The 21,489-nt window shown below is 58.8% G+C and overlaps 1 protein-coding gene across 5 annotated transcripts; it reads right to left on the bottom strand.

Annotated features, from left to right (window-relative positions):
• Positions 1 to 65: 65 nt before the first annotated feature.
• On the bottom strand, positions 66 to 21,229 carry Pear1 (platelet endothelial aggregation receptor 1). Of its 5 annotated transcripts, none has more exons than XM_027920881.2 (25): positions 21,098 to 21,229; positions 15,516 to 15,684; positions 12,712 to 12,822; positions 11,706 to 11,814; positions 10,941 to 11,045; positions 10,467 to 10,567; positions 9,242 to 9,334; positions 8,799 to 9,042; positions 7,938 to 8,058; positions 7,624 to 7,760; positions 7,329 to 7,541; positions 6,914 to 7,088; positions 6,700 to 6,820; positions 5,867 to 6,030; positions 5,674 to 5,776; positions 5,389 to 5,535; positions 5,053 to 5,178; positions 3,370 to 3,498; positions 3,138 to 3,266; positions 2,770 to 2,982; positions 2,493 to 2,581; positions 2,291 to 2,408; positions 2,086 to 2,154; positions 1,748 to 1,993; positions 66 to 1,264 (listed from the first exon to the last, which is right to left on the bottom strand). In XM_027920881.2, exons 4-25 carry the CDS (start codon positions 11,804 to 11,806, stop codon positions 1,113 to 1,115), a joined length of 3,096 nt encoding a protein of 1,031 aa, XP_027776682.2. In that variant the 5' UTR covers positions 11,807 to 11,814; positions 12,712 to 12,822; positions 15,516 to 15,684; positions 21,098 to 21,229; the 3' UTR covers positions 66 to 1,112. The 5 variants fall into 5 exon arrangements, with proteins under 5 accessions (XP_027776682.2, XP_027776680.2, XP_071474429.1 ...); XM_027920879.2 differs by having other exon boundaries at positions 15,516 to 15,725; XM_071618328.1 differs by having other exon boundaries at positions 2,116 to 2,154; positions 15,516 to 15,760.
• Positions 21,230 to 21,489: the final 260 nt, after the last annotated feature.

The raw sequence follows: 21,489 nt of genomic DNA on the forward strand, positions 1-21,489 counted from the left end.
AACAATTTACCATTGTCGGTACTTTCCAAAGTGTCACTGGTATTTTTATTCAATCAGCCACTCAGTCAAAGGGAATCATTTATTGAGTGTCTACTATGTGCCAAGGGGACCCAATATAGAGCATAAACAGGAATCTTGCCTTCAGAGAGCTTACAGTCTTGTGAGGAAGGCAGAAATTAATCCAATAACCATATGAGGAAATAACACATTAAGAAATAACAGGGTGCTTGGCACCCTGGAAGCCTTCTGCTGGTACCTGGAGAATGAAGACAGTTGCCATCAATGCTATAAAGGAGAGAGACCAGGGCTGGGTGGAGTGTGAAGGAGGAGTAGGAGCCAACAGGTGGGGGAAGAAAAGCATGCAGGTGTGCCAGCCCCTGGGGTGGAATGAGGCACGGCAGACAGCAGACCTAAAGGTGTAACTGGAGGAGAGTGACCACCGTGGGCACATTTCTGGGTGAGGCTGAAGGGACCGGCCAGGCAGCAGGACCTTTGAGGCCTTCCAAAGCTCTGATTCTGACTCAAAAAACAGAGGGACACCCAGGAAGACATGACGACTTGCGGGCAAGGAGTGGCCCACCTGCTTGTACTTCTGCAGCAGGATGGAGGAACCACCCAGTGAATGCCGGGAGCCAGCAGCAAGGCTTCCGTTGGAGCTAATGGGGGGTGGCTGCCTGCTGGCCACCTGGTGAGGGCCTGAGGGCAGGACCCGGGGGTAGGAGTTGTACCCCTGTGAAGCCACACACACACACACACACACACACACACACGCATGCACACAGCCCAGCCCACGTGTGCACAGAAATGATACTCAATACCTGTTTTTGAAATCAGAGTCACCCAACGACATTCAACCCACAAGTTTATGTCCACAGGGCCCCAAGGCCTTGCGGAGCAGCAGCGGGGGGAAGGGACCAGGCATCCTGCCAAACAGCGTCTCCCCGATGGGACCTGGGAGGGAGGCTCCTGCCTCGCCATTCACTTCCTTCATTAAGTGTTCGACGCCATGGCCTGCCGGTCCACTCCCTGCTCCTGGCAGGGTTCACAGGGCTGTCCCAGCCTTGGGCAGCAAGGGTCAGGTGTGCTGGCCTCTGCCATACCATCTTGGCTTCTCAGCGATCCTGGCGCCAGAGTGGGGGTGATGGGGGGTGTCGTACTGGAGGCAAGTCATAGTGTCCGGGGATGTGGCTGTTCTTGGGTGAGTCGTAGTGGCCAGGGGGCAGACCTGGAGGAAGTGGGGGCAGGGAGCCCACAGAGTCTTGATCTGGAGACAAGGGACCAGGATGAGAGGGAGATGGCTTTTTGACCTCCGACTTCTATCCTCCCACCTCCAGCTTCTTCTTCTGCCCATACAGAAGCTAATGGATGGTGCCTGGACAGAGGCCTGCCTCCCATCCCCAGCTGTGCCAGCCCCAGCCACTAGGGGGCAGGCCACCTCAGCCTGCCCACCCTGCAGGATCTGAGCATGCTCTGTCACCTGACTTGGCCTCCACTGTTCTGGGTCCCAAATCCCCCTCCCAGGTGCTACACAACCACCATTTCACATCTTCTGCCTTCGAGGTAGATAGGCCACAGGTGAGGAACAGGCTCTAAGTGTCAAGGTGACTTCCCCAACGTCATCCAAGTCTGACCCAAGCATCTTACTCTTGCATAGCTCCATCAGGCGGCCTCCCCATGGTTTCCCTCTGTCCCTTCTCCCGCCACCCCCACCTCCTTGCCCCTGCACCAGGGGAGAGGGAGTGCTCACCGTGGGTCAGGGGGCTGGGCTGTTCATAGGTGCCACTGTCTCTCTGTGGCTGTGGGTGCCGCCGCCTCTGGCTGTCCCGGAATTGGAGAGGCCTGGGGGGAGACCCTGAGGGAGGGCCTTTCATCTCCACATAGCTGCTCTCCCGGGGGCCCCCTGGCAGGCCGGGCAGATCCCGGATGGTGGCATAGGGGTTCTCACTGCTCAGAGAAGCCATGCTGGCCCCCAGCTGTTCTTCAGAGATGGGCCCTAAGTATGGAGGGCAGAAGTCAGGCTGGATGGCGTCACTGGAGCCTCTGTCCCCCGGCTCAGCCCCTCCCTCTCTGCCCCTTTGCCCATACCTTTATTATAGAAGGGGCCTGTGCCATTACCGTGGCTGTAGCTGTAACTTCGATCCAGGCGACTGCCACCTGAGAAGAGGGAGGCAGTTGGCAACCAGCCTCCGGCGTCCTCCCCAGCTCCAGGCTCCTGGGGAGGCTGGGCCTGAGCCTCCCTCCCACACACTCAGACGGGGCAGCCAGCTGGTGAGCCTCCCCAGGAGCCTACCCCTGTCCAGAGGCCGGTGCTTCCAGTCAGCAGGCAGGGTGGCGTGGTTGTCATGCCCGTGGGCTCCACCTGGCCGCTCGGGTCCCTGGAGGCTGGCGAAGAGCTGACTGCCTGGAACCTGAGGGGCACACAAGGACAGGGCTTTCCAGAGAACCAGGCCTGCGGCCAGCCCCCATGGCTGGTCCCCTCCCCCAGCACTGACCTTGTTAGGGGGCGGGGGATTCGGAGAGCACTGGGACAGGGTGTGGTAGCTGGGGTTGGAGTAGTAGTGACTGTAGCTTGGAGGGACATCTGCAGGACAGACACAGGTGCAGGGGGCGCTGGGAGATGGGCCAGGGGCCCTGGAGTTGATCTACCCAGCAGGTCAGTAACTCGGCCTCCCGTCTCCCGTCCTCCCTCCTCCCTCCTCCCTCCTCCCGTGGAGTCATGCCCCACACCCCCTCTGCCCACCACTCCTCTGGGGCCCTGTGCCAGCTCACCTGGCATGACATACTCGGAGCCATCCAGCCGTCCAGTGCTGTAGGCCACCGCCAGGTGCTGGTGCTCCTTGCCCTTTTGCCAATGGCGGTAGCCAATGAACAGTGCCACCAGGGCCACTACCAGGGAGCCCAGCACTGCAACGCCGATCACTGCGCCCAGTGAGTTATAGGCCACAGGGGAGGTAGGCATCATGGTGAAGGGCTCCTGGCTCCCTGTGTGACAGGGAAGAGCACCTGGAGGGGCATCTAGGCCCTGCTGGTGAGCTTGGGTGCACGCATGGGAGGGGCGCCCAATAGGCGGGCAGGGGTGAGGGCGCTGGGTCCTAGTTCCCTGGGGACAGGGAGGGTATGGGAGGCTCGGAACTCACCAATCCTGCAAGGTGCACCACTGTGCCCTGGGGGACACACACAGGCGCCAGTCTCTGGGTGGCACCTCTCTCCTGGACCACACTGGCATGGCTGGGAGCAGTTGGCACCAAACACCCCTGGGGGGCAGCCTGGGGAGGGAGCCAGAGCAAACCGGATCACGGGAGCCGAGAGGTCAGTAACTTGGCCTCCTGTCTGGCAAGGGCATGGGCACGGTACCCCTTCTGTTGGTACCTTCCAAGCAATGGAGTCCGGTCCAGCCTGGGGCACAGATGCAGCTTCCATTCTGGGGGTGGCAGGTCCCACCGTGGTGACACTGGCAGGCCTGGGCACAGTTGGTTCCCCAGTGGCCTAGGGGGCATACTGCAGGAGACAAGGGGCCTGTCTATGGGCTGGGGTCATCCACTCCTGGATGTCATCTCAGCCCCCAGCATTACTGAAGTCTTTAGCTCAGCCTTGGTCCCCAGGAAGACACTCAGGCTCTGAGCGGCACACAGGGATGACTCACGGATGTTTGACTGCAGTCCCATCCCTCCAGTGAGCTCCAGACCCCGTGCCCATCCACCCACACAACATCTCACTTGACTATCTAATAGCCATTCGAAAACAAGGAGCCCCGGGCCAGGTTTGCTGGATTGCTTAGCTCTGGGCATGGTGGGTTTTGTTGTTAGGTTTCTTCTTCTTCCTTCCCTCCCCCTCCTCCTCCCCCTCCTCCTCCTTTTTGGTACTGGGGATTAAACCCAAGGGTGCTTAACCACTGAGGCACATCCCTGCTCTTTTTATTTTTCATCTCTCACTAAGTTGCTTAGGGACTCACTAAATTGCTGAGGCTGGCCTCAAAATTTTGATCCTCCTGCTTCAGCCTCTGGAGCCACAGGGATTATATGATTATCTGCTTTGTTTCGTTTCAACATAAGAAGGAAGTAATGTCCATCATATTTCGTGGATGTTTTTTGGTGGGGGGAGTTTTTGATTGGTACTGGGGATGGAACCCAGGGCACTCTACAACTGAGTTACACCACCCCAGCCATTTTTATTATTTTTTTTTTTTTATTTTGAGACAGAGTTTCACTAAATTGCTGAGGCTGATCTTGAACTTGTGATCCTCCTGCCTCAGCCTCCCAAATTGCTGGGATTACAGATGTGTGCCACCTTAATTGGCTTGATGCATTAATTTTGTGTATCTGATGTAAATAAATAGTTGTTACTGGGCTTTTTTACCCTGACTGCTGGGAAGCTCAATCCAGCCTTTTTCAAGGCAGCAGCCTCTTACTTCTCCTTTTGCTTTACTTGGTGTTCTTACACTAGTTTTTTCCATGATCATCTTCATATACTTATGTGGGAAAGAGACCACATATAAATAAAGATAAACTTAAATGTGCAAATGTGCAAATGGTGCTGGACGTGATGGCACACATCTGTAATCCCAGCAACTTGGGAGGCTGTGGCAGGAGGATCCCAAGTTTGAGGCTAGCCTCAGCAATTTAGCAAGGCCCTGTCTCAAAATAAATGATTAAAAAGGGCTGGGGATGTGGCTCAGTGGTAAAGCACCCCTGGGTTCAACCCCTGGTACCAAAATAAATAAATAAGAGGAGGGGGGAAAGCATGCCCAAAATTGAGCTTAGGATTTCCCCTGCTCCCATAGAATACTGCTCTTTCCAGGCTTCTTGCACCAAAGGGCAGGAAATTTTTTCTCCTGATCTGTTTTGATGCATCCTCAGAGCCTAAAACCAATACCCACCATGTAGGTGATGCCCAGTAAATATTCACTCATATTGTTCATATAAATAACTGAATCGGCATGGCTCCAGAGAAACATATGCTCTGCCCAGGAGCAGGGAAACAGAGACCACCCATCCTCAGCCCACCTGCTCAGCACGCGCACACACATGCTCAGACACACAAGCTGCAACATACGTTGGGAGCAGTCAGGGCCTGTCCAGCCAGCCAGGCAGTAGCAGGTCCCATCCGAGGGGTGGCAGGAGGAGTGGTTATTACACTTGCAGGGTACGCAGCGTTTGCCATAGCGGCCAGGTGGGCAGGCTGAGAAAAGGGGTGCATAGTGGTTGAGGGCAGGGGTCAACTGACCAATCAACCCTTGACCCCACTGTCTCCCTCCCTCCCTCCTGCTGTACCAGCTGTCCTGATGATGGAGTCAGAGGAAGAGACCAAGAAGGACAGGGTGGGGACTTCTGTTATCTGGCATTGCTATGTACCCTGCTGTGGTCAGGAGAGGGTGGTGGGGAGACTCACGTCTCTGGCAGGAGGGGCCTCGAAATCCAGGTGCACACACACAACTGCCACTTTCAGGGACACAGGTGCCTCCATTCTTGCAGGTGCAGGTATTGCTACAGTTGGCTCCCCAGAAGCCCTCGGGGCAGGGCAGGTGGCAGCGGTTACCTGTGTGAGAGAGAGTGGTAGGTTGAGGCTGGTCTGGGTCCCCTCCTGTTCCATGTCCCCTCTTCTAGACACATTTCCTATGGGATGCATCCCCCCACTCTGCAGAAGACCTGAGTCCTGGTCACCTAGAATACTCACCCATCCAGCCAGCCTGGCATTGGCAGTGTCCATGGACCGGGTCACAGCCATCAGAATGGTCACAGTCACAGTGACTGGCACAACCTTTGCCAAACTGTCCCTTCTAGAAGAGGAAACGGAAGATAGGGTAGGCTGGTCAGCTGGAGAGGCCATTGCCCGCCCCTCCCCAAGGCAGCAGACTGTGAGCACTCACCGGGCAGGGCAGCTGGCAGCGGGCCCCGTGCCACCCCGGGGTGCAGGTACAGGCACCAGTTTGGGGGCTACAGACTCCGTCATGGGCACACTGGCAGCTGGCATTGCAGTTGAAGCCCCAGGATCCAGGCGGGCAGGGCACAGAACAGTTCCCACGCTGCCAACCTGGAGAGAAGCCTATTAGTGGGTGTGGGGACCTAGGTCCCCTCCAGAGCAAGCACATCAGGGAGACGGCTGTGCTGCGCGGGAGGCTGGGAGGGAGGACGCTCAGGGCACCGCACACGAGACAAACGTAAGAAACATTAGATGCTGAACAGAAGGCTAAACGATTTCAGTGATGCACCACCCCACCTGAGGTCTGGGGCCTGTCTTCCATAAAACAAAAGAGTTAGGCAACAACCCACATGTTTCCAGAGGCCCCATCAGGAAACTAAAGTAGTTATCTCAAACACGTGGAAGCCAATAGGGAACGGTGGGGGATGGGGACTTGATGCGTGTGAGATTCAACAGCTAGCAAACATCAGCCCAGAGGTTGCCAATATGTCACCCCTGGTAGATCTGGGAGGCCCTTCCTGGTGTTGCCATTGTGTGTTTCTGTATAAACCAGAGGGTAGATATTTACCCATGAGGGGCATTCTCACCCGCGCCTTTAAAGACAAGTATGATGTCTGTGACTGAAGAAAGCGAAGTGGACATTCCCGGAAGGAAATAGCCCGGACACTTTCCCACAGTCCAGCTGCTGCCTAGGAAGCTCCGCCCTTATCCTGCAGCCTCTCTGGAGCTTGGCCGGCCCCGCCCCTCGAGCCTCCCCTTCGGGAGGCCGCATCCCTTTACCTTCCTTGCAGATGCAGGAGCCGTCGAGGGGTGAGCAGGCGATGGCATTTTCGCAGGAGCAGCGCGAGGAGCAGTTGAACCCATAAGTGTCGGGAGGACAGAGGCCGGCGCAGTGAGGCCCCTGAGAACGGGTGGGCGGGCCGGTGAGGGTGAAGGCCGGGCTCCACGGCCCCACCCCCCCGCCCCCCACCCCCGCTCTGGCCGCAGGCCTCACCGTGTAGCCGGGCGCGCACCGGCAGAGGCCGCTGTCGGCCAGGCAGACGCCGCCGTGCAGGCAGAGGCAGTGCTCCTGGCAACCCGGCCCGTGCGTGTCCTGCGGGCAGCTCTCGTTGCAGTGGAGGCCGGCCCAGCCCGGGCGGCAGGAGCACTCCCCGTGCATCGGGTGGCAGCTGTGAGCGGAGGCGGGACGCGGCACGGTCATCGAGTAGGGAAGCTGTGTCTCCAGAGCGGGGCTGGGGCAGGGAAGGGTGCCCAGGGCGCCCCCCAACACCCAGAGTCTCCCCTTTTCCCTTCTGTGCCATCTGTGCCCCACTTGGCCACACCCCGGCGCTGTTCGTCATTCGGGCCCCTCCATCCTGGAAGACCTCTCCCTCTGGCTCCCTGGCCCTTTGATCGCGTGCGCGGCCCACCTGAGACTGTGCTCCGGGTCGCAGGTGCAGGACGACTGACATCCGAGGCCGTACCGGCCGTCGGGGCACAGGCGCTCCGCACAGCGGTCCCCGGTGAAGCCGTGCTCGCACAGGCACGCGCCGTTGGCCGGGAAGCAGCGGGCGCCTGAGGCGCAGTCGCACGTTTCAGCACAGTCCTGGCCAAAGCGGCCCACTGGGCACTCCTCGTGGCACCTGGGCACGACACTGAGTGAATCTGGCTGCGCCCACCTCCTTGTTCTCCCCCGCCGCTTCCACGCATGTCCCCGCCACTCACCGATCCCCCGTGTAGCCTGGAGCGCAGCGGCACTGTCCAGTGAATCGGTCACAGAGGCCACCATTGTGGCAGAGACATTCCTGGGAGCAGTTGGGTCCATGAAAGCCCTCTGGGCAGGGCAGGGAGCAGATGATGCCCTATGGGGGTAAGAGGTTGGCAGAGCCCCAGGTACCCAGATGGCTCCTCATGGCCACAGGACCCCCTTGATACCCTCATTGCCATACACCTTTCCAGGGTCCCCAGAGCCCACCCTCTCTGGAGCCTGAATTGTCCTCAAATTCCCACCCCATAACCACATACCCCACCCTTCATACCATCCAGCCAGGTGGGCAGCTGCAGGAGCCCTGGGAGTCCTGGAAGATACCCCCATTTTGGCAAGGAGAGGTGCTGGGACAGAAGAAGCCAGCCGTGCCCTGGGGACAGGACACATCACAGCTGCATGACAGAGCAGGTGAGATCAGAGCAGGTGAGATCAGGTAGAGAAAGCAGCATCCACTCCCCCACACACACTTTCCTCCAAGGCTGGTCACCTGTACTCAGGCCCTGACTCGGGGGGGAAAGTCTGTCCTGGGCCTCAGTGATTCACACCTGCTGTTCCTGCTGGGGAGTCCCACCCACCCCCTTCCCTCCAGGGACTGTAGGAGGCAGAAAGCAAAGGTTTCCGGGTCTAGAAACAGCAGGGGTACCCCTGCACCAGCAGGCAGCCAGAGCCAAAGGCTGGGGTGCATATTTGCTTCTCACGCACCCCAAGCTCATGCGCTTCTCCTTCTCAGGCTGGCCCTTCTGCGGGACCCCAGGACCTACTGCAGTTCCTGTCCTGGAGCAGTCAATGTCCTCTCCTCCCCCCCACCCCACCTCCTCCCTGATGTGACTCCCCAGCCCCCTCAGCTTCTTGAAAGGTCCATCTTTCCCGCACATGCTATCTCATGCTGTGGTCACAGCCGCCCTGCCAGAGGGACAGTTCTGCTCCCACTGTGCAGTCGGAAGACAAGCTCCCCAAGAGTCAATAATCTGATAAAGGTTGCTCAGCTAGTGAGTGGCAGACCCGGGGTTAGGATCCTGGCCTCCCAGCTTCCTTCCCAGCTTTGGGACTCTGAGTCCCCTGTCTCTCCTCATACGTGTGTGCAGTCCTGAGCCAGGGACCCCCTCAGTGTGTTGTTCCCCACATTACCCACCTGGGCCCCGTTCTCCCTGGAGGGCAGAAGCAGGCTCCGGTCTGGGGATCGCAGGGTGCCCCGTGACACTGGCAGCTGAACCGGCAGGCAGGGCCATAGTAGCCAGGGGGACAAGGCCGAAGGCAGTTGGGAGGCTGCAGGCCAGGAGGGCAAGAACATACCCCGCTCTTGGGGTCACAGGAGCTGCTGTTGCCACAGCTGCAGGGCTGGTCACACCGTGGCCCCCACACCCCGGGACCACACTCTGTGGGATAAGGAGGATGGAAGGGAATCACCAGGGGCCACGCCCCTCCCCAGCCTAGCCCTGTGTGTCCCTGGGCCCCATACCCATCCCCTCTACCACAGCTCCAGAAAAGGCAGAAAGGACTCTGGGGAATTGCCCTGGGGTCCAAAGCACCTGTGTCCTGGCAGGGAGGCCATCCCTGAGGTTACCAGCCACTCACCGCTAGAGCAATCGTCACCCCTCCAGCCTGGTGCACACTGGCACTGGTTGGGCGCCACACAGCGGCCATGGACACACTCCTGGGCACAAAGCGCTGAGGCAGAGATGAGGGTGATGAGAAGATGCCTCTCCCCCTGCCCTTCCCAACTGTCATCTCTGAACCTTCCTCCCAACGCATCTTCCTCCCTTACCAGGGGCCTGCACTTCTCTAAGCACCAATTTGTGTTTTTTTGTTTGTGTGTTTGTTTTGTTTTTGTGTTGTGTGTGGGAGGGGGTACTGGGAGTTAAACCCAGGGGTGCTCTACCACTGAGCTGCAGTCCCTGTTTATTATTTTTAAATTTTGAGTCAGGGTCTCACTAAGTCAATGAAGCTGGCCTTGAATTTGAGATCCTCCTGCCTCAGCCTCCCAAATTACTGGGATTATGGGCATGCATAGTCCACCAGTTCTGTCCTAGGATAAAGAAGGACTGAGGGCAGCAACTCAGTGGCAGAACATGACAAGATGCCAGGGCTCCGGCTCCCCAGTCCCTTTTTGTGAAAATTTCTAAAATTTGGTGGGAAAATGGGTGGGGGTCTTGAGGTGGGGTCTGGACATGGATGATGTCAGAGAGAGGGTAGGGGCCAAGGCCGGGGCTGGGCCAGGCTGGGAAGGGGTGTCTGCAGGGGCTGGTGGTGGGTTGGGGCTGAGGGAAGTGGGGAAAGAGGAGGGCAGGTTCCAGTTTGGGGGTACAGGGTGCTGGGGCAGATGGCAGGCAGGAGAGACTGAATGGTGACAAGTCAGAGCTAGATAGCAACAGAAAGAGACAGAGAAGGACCCAGAGACCAGGCCCTGAGACACAATGAGAGACACTGAGACAGAAGGAGAGCTCTGCAACAGAGATGCAGAGAGAGCCTGCTCAGGGGCATGGACAGACAGACAAGTCCACTGGAGATAAAGGTTCGAAGCAGCAACGGAAGGAGGTGCCGCTCAAGACTCTGGGGACCCTAAGCTCCTTGGCTAGGTTGAAACTGGAAGTCCAGCTTTGTGTCTTGCCAGTGTAGCCAGAAGATGAATGGCCTCCAGGGCAAGGCAAACCCAGCCTCCATCTCCAGACAGTCTCTGCTGGCACAGGGGGATACTTGAAGGGGCACAGGAGTAGCCTCACCCGGTGGGAACACGGAAGAATTAAGAAGGGTCAGCTCAGCCCCCGCCCATTCTGGACTGCCCTGGCCAACACGGACTCACGGACACAGGTCCCGCTGCTCTCGTAGAAGCCCTGGCAGCACTGCAAGCGCGGGCGGTGGCCCGTCTTTACCACCTGCCGATACACAGTCCGGTAGACGACCCTGGGGAAACCCAGGAGGTGACCCTCAGAGCGCCCGCCGAGGCCAAGCTGCCCACCCTCACCACGGGGCAGCACTTGGAGGTGGGGAGCCTCGAATGTTTCCTCCTTGCCCTTCCCCCCCACAAGGCAACACACCACACACGCACGGACACACGTGCACATCTATGGCCCAGACACACGTGCACACCTATGACCGGACACACACTCGGCACAGACCACAGCGCACCTTGCTGGGAATGAGTGGGTGTCTTGAGGCCAGAAGTGTCCTCTGAACCCTAAAGGTTCTAAGAAGAGAATGGGGGGGGGGGGGCAGGGGCCAGACCAGGGCAGAGACCCGGGCAGGCCACCTGCCTGTGGACGAGAGGGGCACTCACGTGGGCTGGGAGCAGGTTTGGGGGCCCTCCCAGGGCCTGTCGCAGGGCTCCGAGGGGTGGAGGCTGAACGGGCGGGAGTGGGACTCCTTGGTGGTCGTAGTGAAGCTGGCAGGAAGGACAGGTCAGAGGGTAAGGCAAGGAGGGAATCGGGGGCCAGGGCTTGGCCACAGTAGGAATCAACACCCCAACATTTAGGCTTGCTCCCCAAACCCAGAATGGGACCCTCACCCTGCCCCACCTCTGACATGCAGAGGGCTCCTCCCAGACTTGGAATATTCCTGGGGCCCCGCCCATGGGAGCTCCCCTGACACCCTATTGGATGAGACCCATGGACCCTTTATCTCTCCTCCCCCTCCTTATAAGGGAGGACCGCGCTGGGCGCTGGGCCTGAGCTGCCCGCCCAGCTGGTGGTGTTGGGTGGAAGCATTTCTGGCTAAATTCTGCCCTGGCTCTTGTTTCCCAGCCTTGTCCCTCTTCATTCCCCGGGGTCAGCCCCTCTGCTTGGTCCACAATGAAAGGCTCCCCACGGCGGGCGCCCCGTCCTGCCGCGGACCTCCCACGGGGACCCAGGGAGGGAATAAGGAAAGGACAGAGTCTGAGAGGGGACAAATGAGACTGAGATGAGGTCAGAGATGGGGAAGGGGTCCGAGACAGGCCACAGAGGGGAGCAGAGAGAGCAGAAACGGAAAGAGAAGGCAGGAGCCAGGGACCCTTAGGGACCACCAGGGGGCTTGGGCTTGGTATTAAAAGGCACAGAGCCCTCACCTTTCCCAGAAGCTGCAGGCATTGGGATCACTGGAGCTGAGCGTCCTGGCCAGTCCCAGGCCTAGGGCCAGGAGAAGGAGGGTCCGCAGAGGTGGCAACATTGCAGAGCCTGCATCAGAGCCAGTGTCAGCAGGTGAGGGCACAGTAGCAGCCTGAGGGACAGCGTCTGCAGAGATCTGGGCAGTGGGCATGCAGGAGAGCCAGCCGCACACCTCTGGGCCTCTGGCCCTGTGCCTGCAGGGCTCCAGTTCCCCTGGATCCTATTCCTGGGTGGGGATGTGAAACATCTGCCAACATACCCCTGCCCCCAACTCTAGGCAATAAACCCGGGAGATCCCCATGCTGGCCTCGGATCAGGGGAGAGCTGAGCCCCACCTCCTCCGACAGCCCGGCCATCACTGGGAAACAGGCTCCTTTCCATCTCCACCACCCTGGCCTCGCCCAGTGCGTTGGAAGAGGATCAGGACTTCAGATGGATCTGCTCTCTGGGCTCCTCAACTGGGGAGAACTGCTTTCTGAATTCGTTTGCCGTGTTCCTAAAACTTGCCCTGACTCCCTGAGGCTCCAACATCTGCTTGTAATTTTCCCAAGAAGAAAGGTCACGGTTGCAGGCCCCCTGCCCCCCTGAGTATCTCTGGAATGCCTGCTGCGGGCTCCTCCCCTTGCCCCCCACCCACACACTTCCAGGGACCCCACAGCCTGCTCTGCTCCAGTCAGGAGGCCCCTTCCCTGCAGGTCTGGGTCTGGTTAGGCCTCCGACTTAACCCTGCTCCTCCCGATCCGATCCGCCAGCAGTCGGACCTCATCCTCATCTAGAGCAGAGCCCCCGACTCCCAGGTTGCCACCCTGCAGGGCCAATTTCCACCCACCCCCTCCAGTCACACAGGGGCACTGTGGCCCTCTCACACAGGTCACCTTGCCCCGCCACACCTCCCTCAGGGCCAGTGTCCACCTCTTAGCCTTCCCGGCGCTTTTCCCATCCTCCCTCGGTCCCCAAGAAGCTCACCCGGTGGGGCCCACGGATTTCAGATGAGGCAGCGGCCGGGTAGGAACCTCGCAGGGAGGAGTGGGCGGGCAGAGGATGTCCAGGGAGATCCCAGCACTGGGGAGGTAGAGCCTGAAAACAGGAAATAGAGCCTGGCGGGGAATGTGGGAGACAGGGACGATGGGGTGGGGGTAGGGACGCTGCATCTCCCACCACCCTGGCGTGATGGTGGAGCACAGGGGCAGGGCCAGGGCAGGCCTTCTAGTGGCACTGTGGCCCACTCAGATGAGGGAATCGGACCTGTGCCCAATCCCCCGGCCATAGTCAGATGTCCCTCACAGTCTACCCAGGGCACCTACATCACCCCACACATCCCCAAACTGTCCCTTCTCTCCAGCGCCCCCCTCCAGGACTCAGGGACCAGACTCAGACTCAGTCTGGCCAGTATCAGCTGACCTTCTGCCCATGTCCCCCAAGGGTTCTCAGCAGGCAGGTCCCCGTGGACAGGCCCCTTAACCCTCCACACATCTCCACTCTCTTGGTCTTCACCGTCCCAGCCCTGGCCCTGGACAGGAGCTCAATCTATCTGGAGCCAGGAAGTCACCCCTGTCCCCAAGTAACCCTCATCTCCTAAGCCATATAGGTCCTCCCTGGACTTAACCCCTGCCCTGAATTTGTCCCCAGAGCCATGCGGGGGGTGTATAGACAAAGCCCAAGGAAGGAAGGACTTAAGGTGAGGTACATGTAGCCGAGCGGCCAAGCCCAGAAAAATCCTTCCCTGTTCACATCAGCCCTAGCCCCCAGCCAGTGTCCCTGAAGAAACAGTCCACCTAGGGGCTCTGACATGGACCCACAGAGGACACGGCATGGAGCAGGGTGGCTGGGAGCCGACTGGGAGGTTGGCTGGCCACTGGTGGCCAGATCTGCCTCTCCAAGGTCTTCGGGGTGGGGCTGAGTGCGGGGGAGAAATCAGCTTCAGAGCCCAGGGCTGGGAGCCAAGGTGGTGTCAAAGGAGGCCAGGGGGTGGCCACGGGGGAGGGCAGGGGGAGATGGGGGTCCTGGCAGGGAGAGGAAGGGCTTGGCCGAAACCTTCCCAGCCCTGAGGAGGGAGCACAGGCCAGCCAGAGCCCAGAGCGGGTTCCATTGGAGCCTTTGCTCCCAGGGACTGGGGCACCTGAGGCCCTGTCCCAGGCTCCCCAGCCCCCTTCCAGCCTGGGCAGCATTGGGCCTGGTATGACCACACGGGATCCCCTCAGGGGGTTCGTCACCCAACGCCAGCTCCCTGCCTGCTCTGTCCTGGGGCCTCAGTACACTGCCCCACTGCAGGCCCCCCTTCCTCCCCCATAGAGCCCCCTCCCCTACTCAACCCCATAGTCCACTAGACCTCTCTCTGGTTTGATGGTCCAAACACCTGGTCTCATAACAAAACTAAAGGCCACCCCATGTATCCTTTCCTGTGTGGGGACAGGCAGGGTGCTGAGTGATTTGCCTGAATCATCACTTTTAAAGCAGTCATCCAGCCACTGGGGAGGCTGAGGCAGGATGATCACAAGTTCAAGGCCATCCTGGGCAACTTAGTGACGCCCTGTCTCAAAAAATAAAAAGGGGCCGGGCGTGGTAGAGCATGTCTGTGATCCCAGCAGCTCGGAGGCAGAGGCAAGAGGGTTGAGAGTTCAAAGCCAGCCTCAGCAAAAGCGAGGTGCTAAGCAACTCAGTGAGACCCTGTCTCTAAATAAAATACAAAATAAGGCTGGGGATGTTGCTCAGTGGTTAGTGCCTCTGAGCGCAATCCCTGGTACCCCCAAAATAATAAATAAATAAATAATCTTTAAAAATCTGGGAGCCAGACATGGTGGCACACATCTGTAATCTCAGTGGCTGGGGAGGCCGAGGCAGGGGGGTTGTGAGTTCAAAGCCAGCCTCAGTAACTTGGCAAGTCCTAAGCAACCCTGCCTCTAAATAAAAAGTAAAAAGATCTGGGGGTGTGGCTCCATGGTTAAGCACCCTGGATTCAATCCCCAGTACCAAAAAAAAAAAGTGGCTCTGGGGGATGCACTCAGTGGTAGAGTGCCCCTGGGTTCAATCCCAACTACTAAATAGATTTTAAAATAAAGCTTGCCCGCCTTGGTGGTATGTACTGCTGTTGACTTTAGGGATGAGGAAGCAGGCCCAGCAGGGGCAAGAAACCTGCCCAAGGCCACACAGCCACTAGCATCAGAGCTGGGATCCAACCCCAGGCTTCTGGCAGATGGTTCGGGTCTTTCCTAAGGCGAGACACGGAAAGCTCTGTGTCTCCTTTTTAATAGCCCCAGTATGGGAGTGGGGAGCTGGCAGGGGGTTGGACAGGAGAAGGGGATCAGAGGCGTGGGAACTGCAGTGTGTGCGCTGTCAAGAGCCACTTCTGTCTCCTCCACCTCCACATGCAAATCGGCCGGGCTCCCAGCCAGCGCTGAGGTCCCAGTCCCTGCCCGCAGCCTGCAAGCCCACGCGGGCCCAACCCAGCTCCCCTCCCCGCTCTACCAGTCCCCCCCCCCCCCGTGGGGAGCCCCTCCATCCTTACTGTGCCCCAGAGAGAAGGAAAATGAGTCTGGGGCCTCTGGGAGCAGGCTGGAGTTCCTGTGCATGGGGGTCCACCTCCTCCCTCCCTCCCTCCCTCCTTCCCCCTCCCTCTCCTCCCCCCCTCCCCCTCTCTTCCCCTGCAGTACTGGATCCAGGGACATCTAACACTGGAGTCACACCCCCAGCACTTTTCATCTTTTTCATTTGGGGTCAGGGTTTTGCCAGGTTTCTGAAGCTGGCCTTGAACTTGACTCCTCCTCACTCACCTGGGATCACAGGCCGTGCAGCAAAAGCACTACTGTCCATAGAAAGCAGCAAGTGGGGCTGATGGAGTGGACACAGCAGGAGGGACTTCCCCATGGGCTCCCTTCCAGCTCTGGGAAACATGGAGCACAGGATGACCTCGGAGCTCTGTGTCCCTCCGCTGCTCTCTTCCTGTTTCCAACATAGGTGTCAACTCCAGCTTGGTTCCTGGTCTATAAAACGGGCTAATAGTACTTCCTCTGCAGGGCTGTTGTGCAGATTAAATGAGATAATATAGATAACGTACTTGGAACCAACAGATAGTATGTACAGCTCCCTAACATAGACTGCCCCCTCAATGACACCCTCCTTGCCCCTCCTGCTCCGGCGCCCAGCGTGGCCCCCGCTCCACCACCCATTTTGGTGCTGTTATGCCCTCTGGGTATTAATTCCAGGAAAAACTATTTCTATTTTTTTTTTTTTCTGAAGAACCCCCAGGATGATCCGGGAACAGAACGGAGCTGAAAATGCTGATGCAGAGAAAGGAAGTGGGAGGAGGGGGCCAGGCTCCCCGAGAACCTGATCCCCCAGAATGATGGGCTGCCGGCCAGGGGCAGCTTGAAGCCAGAAGACAGTTGAGAGGCAGGATTCCGGGATCCTGCTCCCCCAGCCCCCTTCCCACTCCCCCCTCCCTCTTCTCTGCCTCCCCCCCCTCCGCCCCACCTTGTAGTCCAAAAGTCCTGTCTGTGTCCCTCACAAGCTCTATGACCCCGGTTACACCACTCAAGCCGGCTGAGCCTCAAACTCGTCTGCATAAAGGGGGCCCCTCACATCTCCCAGGATCTGGCAAGTTGGGGTCACGATTCTGGTGACCACTCTGGAACAGAGACTCAGGCTCTTTGCCTTTTGTTCGGGGTGGGGGTTACCGGGGATTGAACTCAGGGCACTAACCACTGAGCCACACCCCCAGCCCTATTTTGTGTCTTATTTAGAGACAGGATCTCACTGAGCTGCTTAGCACCTTGCTTTTGCTTTGCCCAGGCTGCTCCGGGCCACACGCCACCCAGTCCCCACATGCACACCGCCATACACACAAGCACAGCGCTCCTCCTGTGTCCAGCCGGGCTGGGCGCTCGGCACGCCAGGCATGTCTGGCGGATGGAGGAACAGGAAGCCTGCGCGTGCAGAGGCCGGCGGGAGGCAGCAGGGCTCCAGAGCTGGCCTTGTGTTCTCGGTGGCTCAGGAAACAGAAGCTCGAGGGTCCCCAGTCTGACCTGTTTACTCATCAGGAAATTGCAGGGATTCTGATTCACCAACCATCTACTGGAGGTTGGCGCCAGTGCCAGTCCCAACCCTCGACACCACCCAGGAAGGTGCTGGTGATTATCGTCCCCGTCTCACAGGTCAGATGACTTGCCCGAAGGCGAGGACCTCTGGCCCACCCTGCTCACCGCCACTCCTAGATCATCCTAAGAAAGGACGACGCTATTCTGGCCACTGCCTCCCTCTACCACCTTCCGTGGCTCCCATCACAGGAAAGGCAGCCCAGTGTCCAGCTTTATGGTCTAGCTCTCTGCTCCCAACACACTGGACAGCATGCGGCTCCCACACGCCTCTCACCACACAGGGACCTTTATGCAATGTCCCCACTGCCCCCTGAATGCCCAGGTCCTCCCCAGCCTCTTCAAGGAGACCCCCACCTTCACTGGCTCAAACCTCCTCAGTTCCTCCCCACGCTCAAGGCCTTCTTGTAGGCTCCCGACCAACATGGACCCTGCAGTCCAGAGGATCCCTGGAGCCTTGTCCCCTAGCTCTGCCCTGGGGCTGGCTCCAAACCCAATACTTCTCCAAACCTCACCAAAGTCTGCACTAGGGGCAGGTGGAAATAACCCAGCCCCCCAGGAGTTCACCGCCTGGTGCACCCAGGGCTGGGGACTGAGTGACTGAAGGATAAATCCCACCTGTGGCAGCTGCTTTTGCACCAGGCTGCAGTCCCTCAGGGCTGGAGACGTGGCTCATGGCAGAGCACTTGCCTAGCATGCACGAGGCCCTGGGTTCGATCCTCAGGAACTCGCATGTGCACGCGCACACACACACACACACACACACACACACACACTGCCTTGCAGATCTCTCTCCTCTCCGAGCTCTGTTCGTGGGCTATGTCTCCTTCCAGCTCCCATCCTACGAGCCATGGTGGATTTTGCTTGTGGTGCTGGGTTCAAGTCCAGGATCTCATATATACTAGGCAAGTGCCCCGCCACTGAGCCACACCCCACCCCAGCCATGACGGGTTTTGTTTTGTTGGCGTCTGCAGGGCTGGGCATGGAATTCAGGTGCCCACCACCATTATGCTACTTTTTAATTTCTTATCAGCCCTTTTTAATTTTTATTGTCTAATTGCCCAGGCCGGCCTCAAATTTGTGATCCTCCTGCCTCAGCCTCCTGAATCACTGGGATTATAAGTAGGTGCCCTGCACCCAGTTTACTACAATGTTTTTATTGAGGTCTGTCTGTCCACTGGGCTACGGCTCCCTGGGGACAGGACGCTTCTCAGTCTTCTTCACCACCGCATCCCTGGCACCCACCAGCACCGACCTGCTGGGTGCCCGGATCCAGGCAAATAGCAACTAAACATTTGTGTGAAGAGGCTGGGTGGTCACACCCTGTAACCTCAGCAATTGGGAAGGTTGAGGCAGGAGGGGTCACAAATTTGAGGCCAACAGGCAACTTAGTGAGGCCCTAAGCAACTGAGTGAGACTCTGTCTCAAAATTTAGCAAAACTAAAACTGTCTGGGAATGTGGCTCAGTGATAGATCGCCCCAGGGTTCAATCTTTGGTACCAAAAAGACAGTGAGGTATATCGTTGGCGAGAAGATGAAAGGTGGAATTCAGAAAGAATTCCACCATTATTAGACAAAAGAACGCTCCAGACCTGCCCTCGTGACCTCGGGCAGGAGTTCCTCAGGGCTGGCCTCCAAGTTCCTCCTGGATGAGTATGCAAGGCCAAAGGCACTGAGTCACCTGGAGGGCAGGGGGTGTGGCACGTGGCTCAAACCCTCACCCTCAGTCTCCAGGCCCCGGGACAATGTCCCCTCACTGTTCACACCTCTAGAACCAGATGCCTCTACATAGGGCGGGGTGGGTGACGGCAGCAGGGGCCTGGGCCCCCACACAGGTGTTTCTCTTAGGACCTCCATCCTGCCACGTGCAGGTAGGTAATTGCCACACTGGTTAAATGTGCCCCTCGGGCTAGATGCTTCCTTTTACTTTTCTTGACAATGGTATACAGCAGGTGCGAGTATGCCACCTGTTTTAGAGCTAAATAACCCAAAGGTGGCACTCAGCTGTCACCCAGCAACTCTCAGAAGAATCACAAGTTCAAGGCCAGCCTCAGCAATAAGTGAGACCCTGTCTTAAAACTAAAAAGAGCTGGGGAGGTAGGTAGCTCAGTGGTAGAGTGTCCCTGGGTTCAATCCCCGGAAGAAAAGAAAAACAAAGGAAGCAATCAATCCATCATCCAGGAGAGGAAGGCGGGGAATCCCAGAAAGGTTAACTAATTTGACCAAAGCCACACAGCCAACCTGGAGTAGGGCGGGATTTGAACTAGGTTTATCCCCCTTCAAAGCCTGTGTTCAGCCCGTCTGCCCCTGTGGTCTCTGTAGTCTGCTGACCCTTCTGTTCTATGGCTGCATCTCTGCTGTGTCTTCTAGGCCCTGCAGGTCTTGTTGCCCTGAGTTCTCTGGGTGAGCATGTGCCTCTGTTTGGCTATTTATGTCTCTGTCTTCTCTCTCTCTCTCCTCTGCCTTCTTCCCTTTCATGCTGGCCTCTCCCCCTGGGTTAGGTGCCAGGAGCCACCACCCTCCTCAGAGGAGAGGCTGGGAGGTCTTGGAGGCCCTGCCTGGCCTCAGCCCCCTGCCTGGCGGTATGTGCGATGGCGGGAGGCAGCGGAGGCAGCGCTCTCTCCCTCTCCAGGTTTCCCGCGGGTGCCTGGGGCTGCCTGGGGAGCAAGCTTCCTCTTCTGGGGAAGCCTGATAGGGAACGGGGTGGAGTGGGGAAACAGATGCCAACCCTCCCCTCCGCTCCCAGCACAGGGAAAAAGGAAGGCGCGTCTGTCTGACCCAGCTGCAGGGAGATATGGCCGCTGGGAAGCCTCCGAAGCAGAGGCTGGGGGGGACTGGAGAGGCCAGAGGGCAGGCAGCGCCCTGGCCCACATGCGTGCACCCAAGGGCGCTAACCCAGAGGGTCGGCAGGGGCGGGGTTCCAAGGACAGCCTCCCGACCCCCCAGAGCCCAGCGTGGTCCAGAGTTAAGAGCTGACCCCTGTCCAGCCCTCCCTGGAGGAGTGGAGGCCTGGCTGAGCCTGGGAACTTCAGCCCAGCACAAGCTGTTCCCATCCCAGGGGACTGGGGTCACGGTCCAGCCCGGGAGAGGCCATTCCTAAAGGCCAGAGCAGAGGAGCCCAGAGTGCACAACTGGGAGCTAGAAATGGGGGCAGGAGGTGAGGGACGGCTTTGCTGGGGCCTGGACCCTGGGGACCACGCCACCGCTCACCACCCCTACCCCTGGCTCCAGCTCTGCCCGGATCATCCTCCCAGGAGCTCCCGAGGCTCCAGATTCCTCCACCGAGGGACTTCCTCGTCCTCAGAGATGGCAAAGAGGTGACAGTCTGGGATCTTCAAACCTCGTCCCTGCCCTGCACCCCTTGGGCATTTCTCCCTGCTGGGAGAAACGCAGCACTGATAATAAATGGTGAGCCCATCAGAGGGGCCCCAGCTCCTCGGGAGGCTGAAGCAGGAGGATCACAAGTTTGAGGCCAGCCTGAGCAACTTAGTGAGACCCAGAATCAAAATAAAATAATAAAAAAGACTGAGGAGTGGCTCAGAGGTCGAGCCTCCCTGGGTTCAATCCCCAGTGCCAAAAAGAGGAAGAGGAGGAGAGGGGATGAAGAAGAAGCGGGAGAGGAGGAGCTGGGTATTTATTTACCGCTACACTGGGAATTGAAACCAGGGGAGTCCCCACCACTGAGCTACTCCCCAGACCTTTTTATTTTTAGTTTGGGGACAAGGTTTCACTAAGTTGCTCAGGATGGCCTCAAACTTGCCATCCTCCCGCCTCAGCCTACCCAGACTACAGGTGTACACTGCCACAGCAGCCAGCAATCTCTGTCCTGAGTGGGAGACGCTTCATCTCACCCTCACAACCCTGTGGGGTCGGCACTACTGTCACTGTCCCCTTTAGAAATGGGCAACAGAGGCACAGATTCCAGATTCCGACCCAGGTGGCCTCCACTGCTGTGTGGGGCTCTCAGGGCTGCACTTCTCTTGAGCAAAGGAGAGGACCTGCTACCCCCAGACAGAGACCGGGGACTGTCCCTGGTCCCCCAAGTCCCCTTAGGAGCGGTCTCTGACAGCATTTCTTTCCACTTGTGTCTCATTAGAGTGGAAGCCCCCCATCAGCTCCTGAGACCCTCTCCACTGCCTCCACCTTCTTTCCCCTGTGTCCGCCCAGGGGTCTCCAGCCTGGGAGGGGGCCTCGGAGTCCACATGCCCTTTCCCGGGGGCAGGTGGCCCTCGGCCATCAGGCCTCCCCCGCCCGTCACTCACCTGCCTCAGGGACCCCGTCTGTCCGCCGTCTTGGTGGGGAGGAGGACCGAGCGTCCGAGGGCTGGCGAGGGTCGCGGCCGAGCCCCAGCCTCCAGCGGGAGCGGCTGGGAGCCGCCGGCCGTCGCAGGGCGGGCGGGGAGGGGCGCTGGGGGCGCGGGCAGGAAGGGGGTGGGGACTGGGCCGCGCGAGGCAGGAAGTTTTGACAAGGAAACCGGGAGCGGGAGCGGGGGCGGGGAGGTCCAGCGGGAGGGAGGACTGTTGGGGGTGGGATCACGGGGGCAGCCGAGACGGGAGCAGAGGGCCGACCGCCCCCTCTCGGCTGTCCACTGCCGTGCCGCTGAGGTCACGTAACGCCGCGTGCCTCGGTCTTCCTATCTGCAAAGTGGGCTTAG

Source organism: Marmota flaviventris, chromosome 10 (genome assembly GCF_047511675.1).
Source record: "Marmota flaviventris isolate mMarFla1 chromosome 10, mMarFla1.hap1, whole genome shotgun sequence".
NCBI classification, from domain to species: Eukaryota; Metazoa; Chordata; class Mammalia; order Rodentia; family Sciuridae; genus Marmota; species Marmota flaviventris.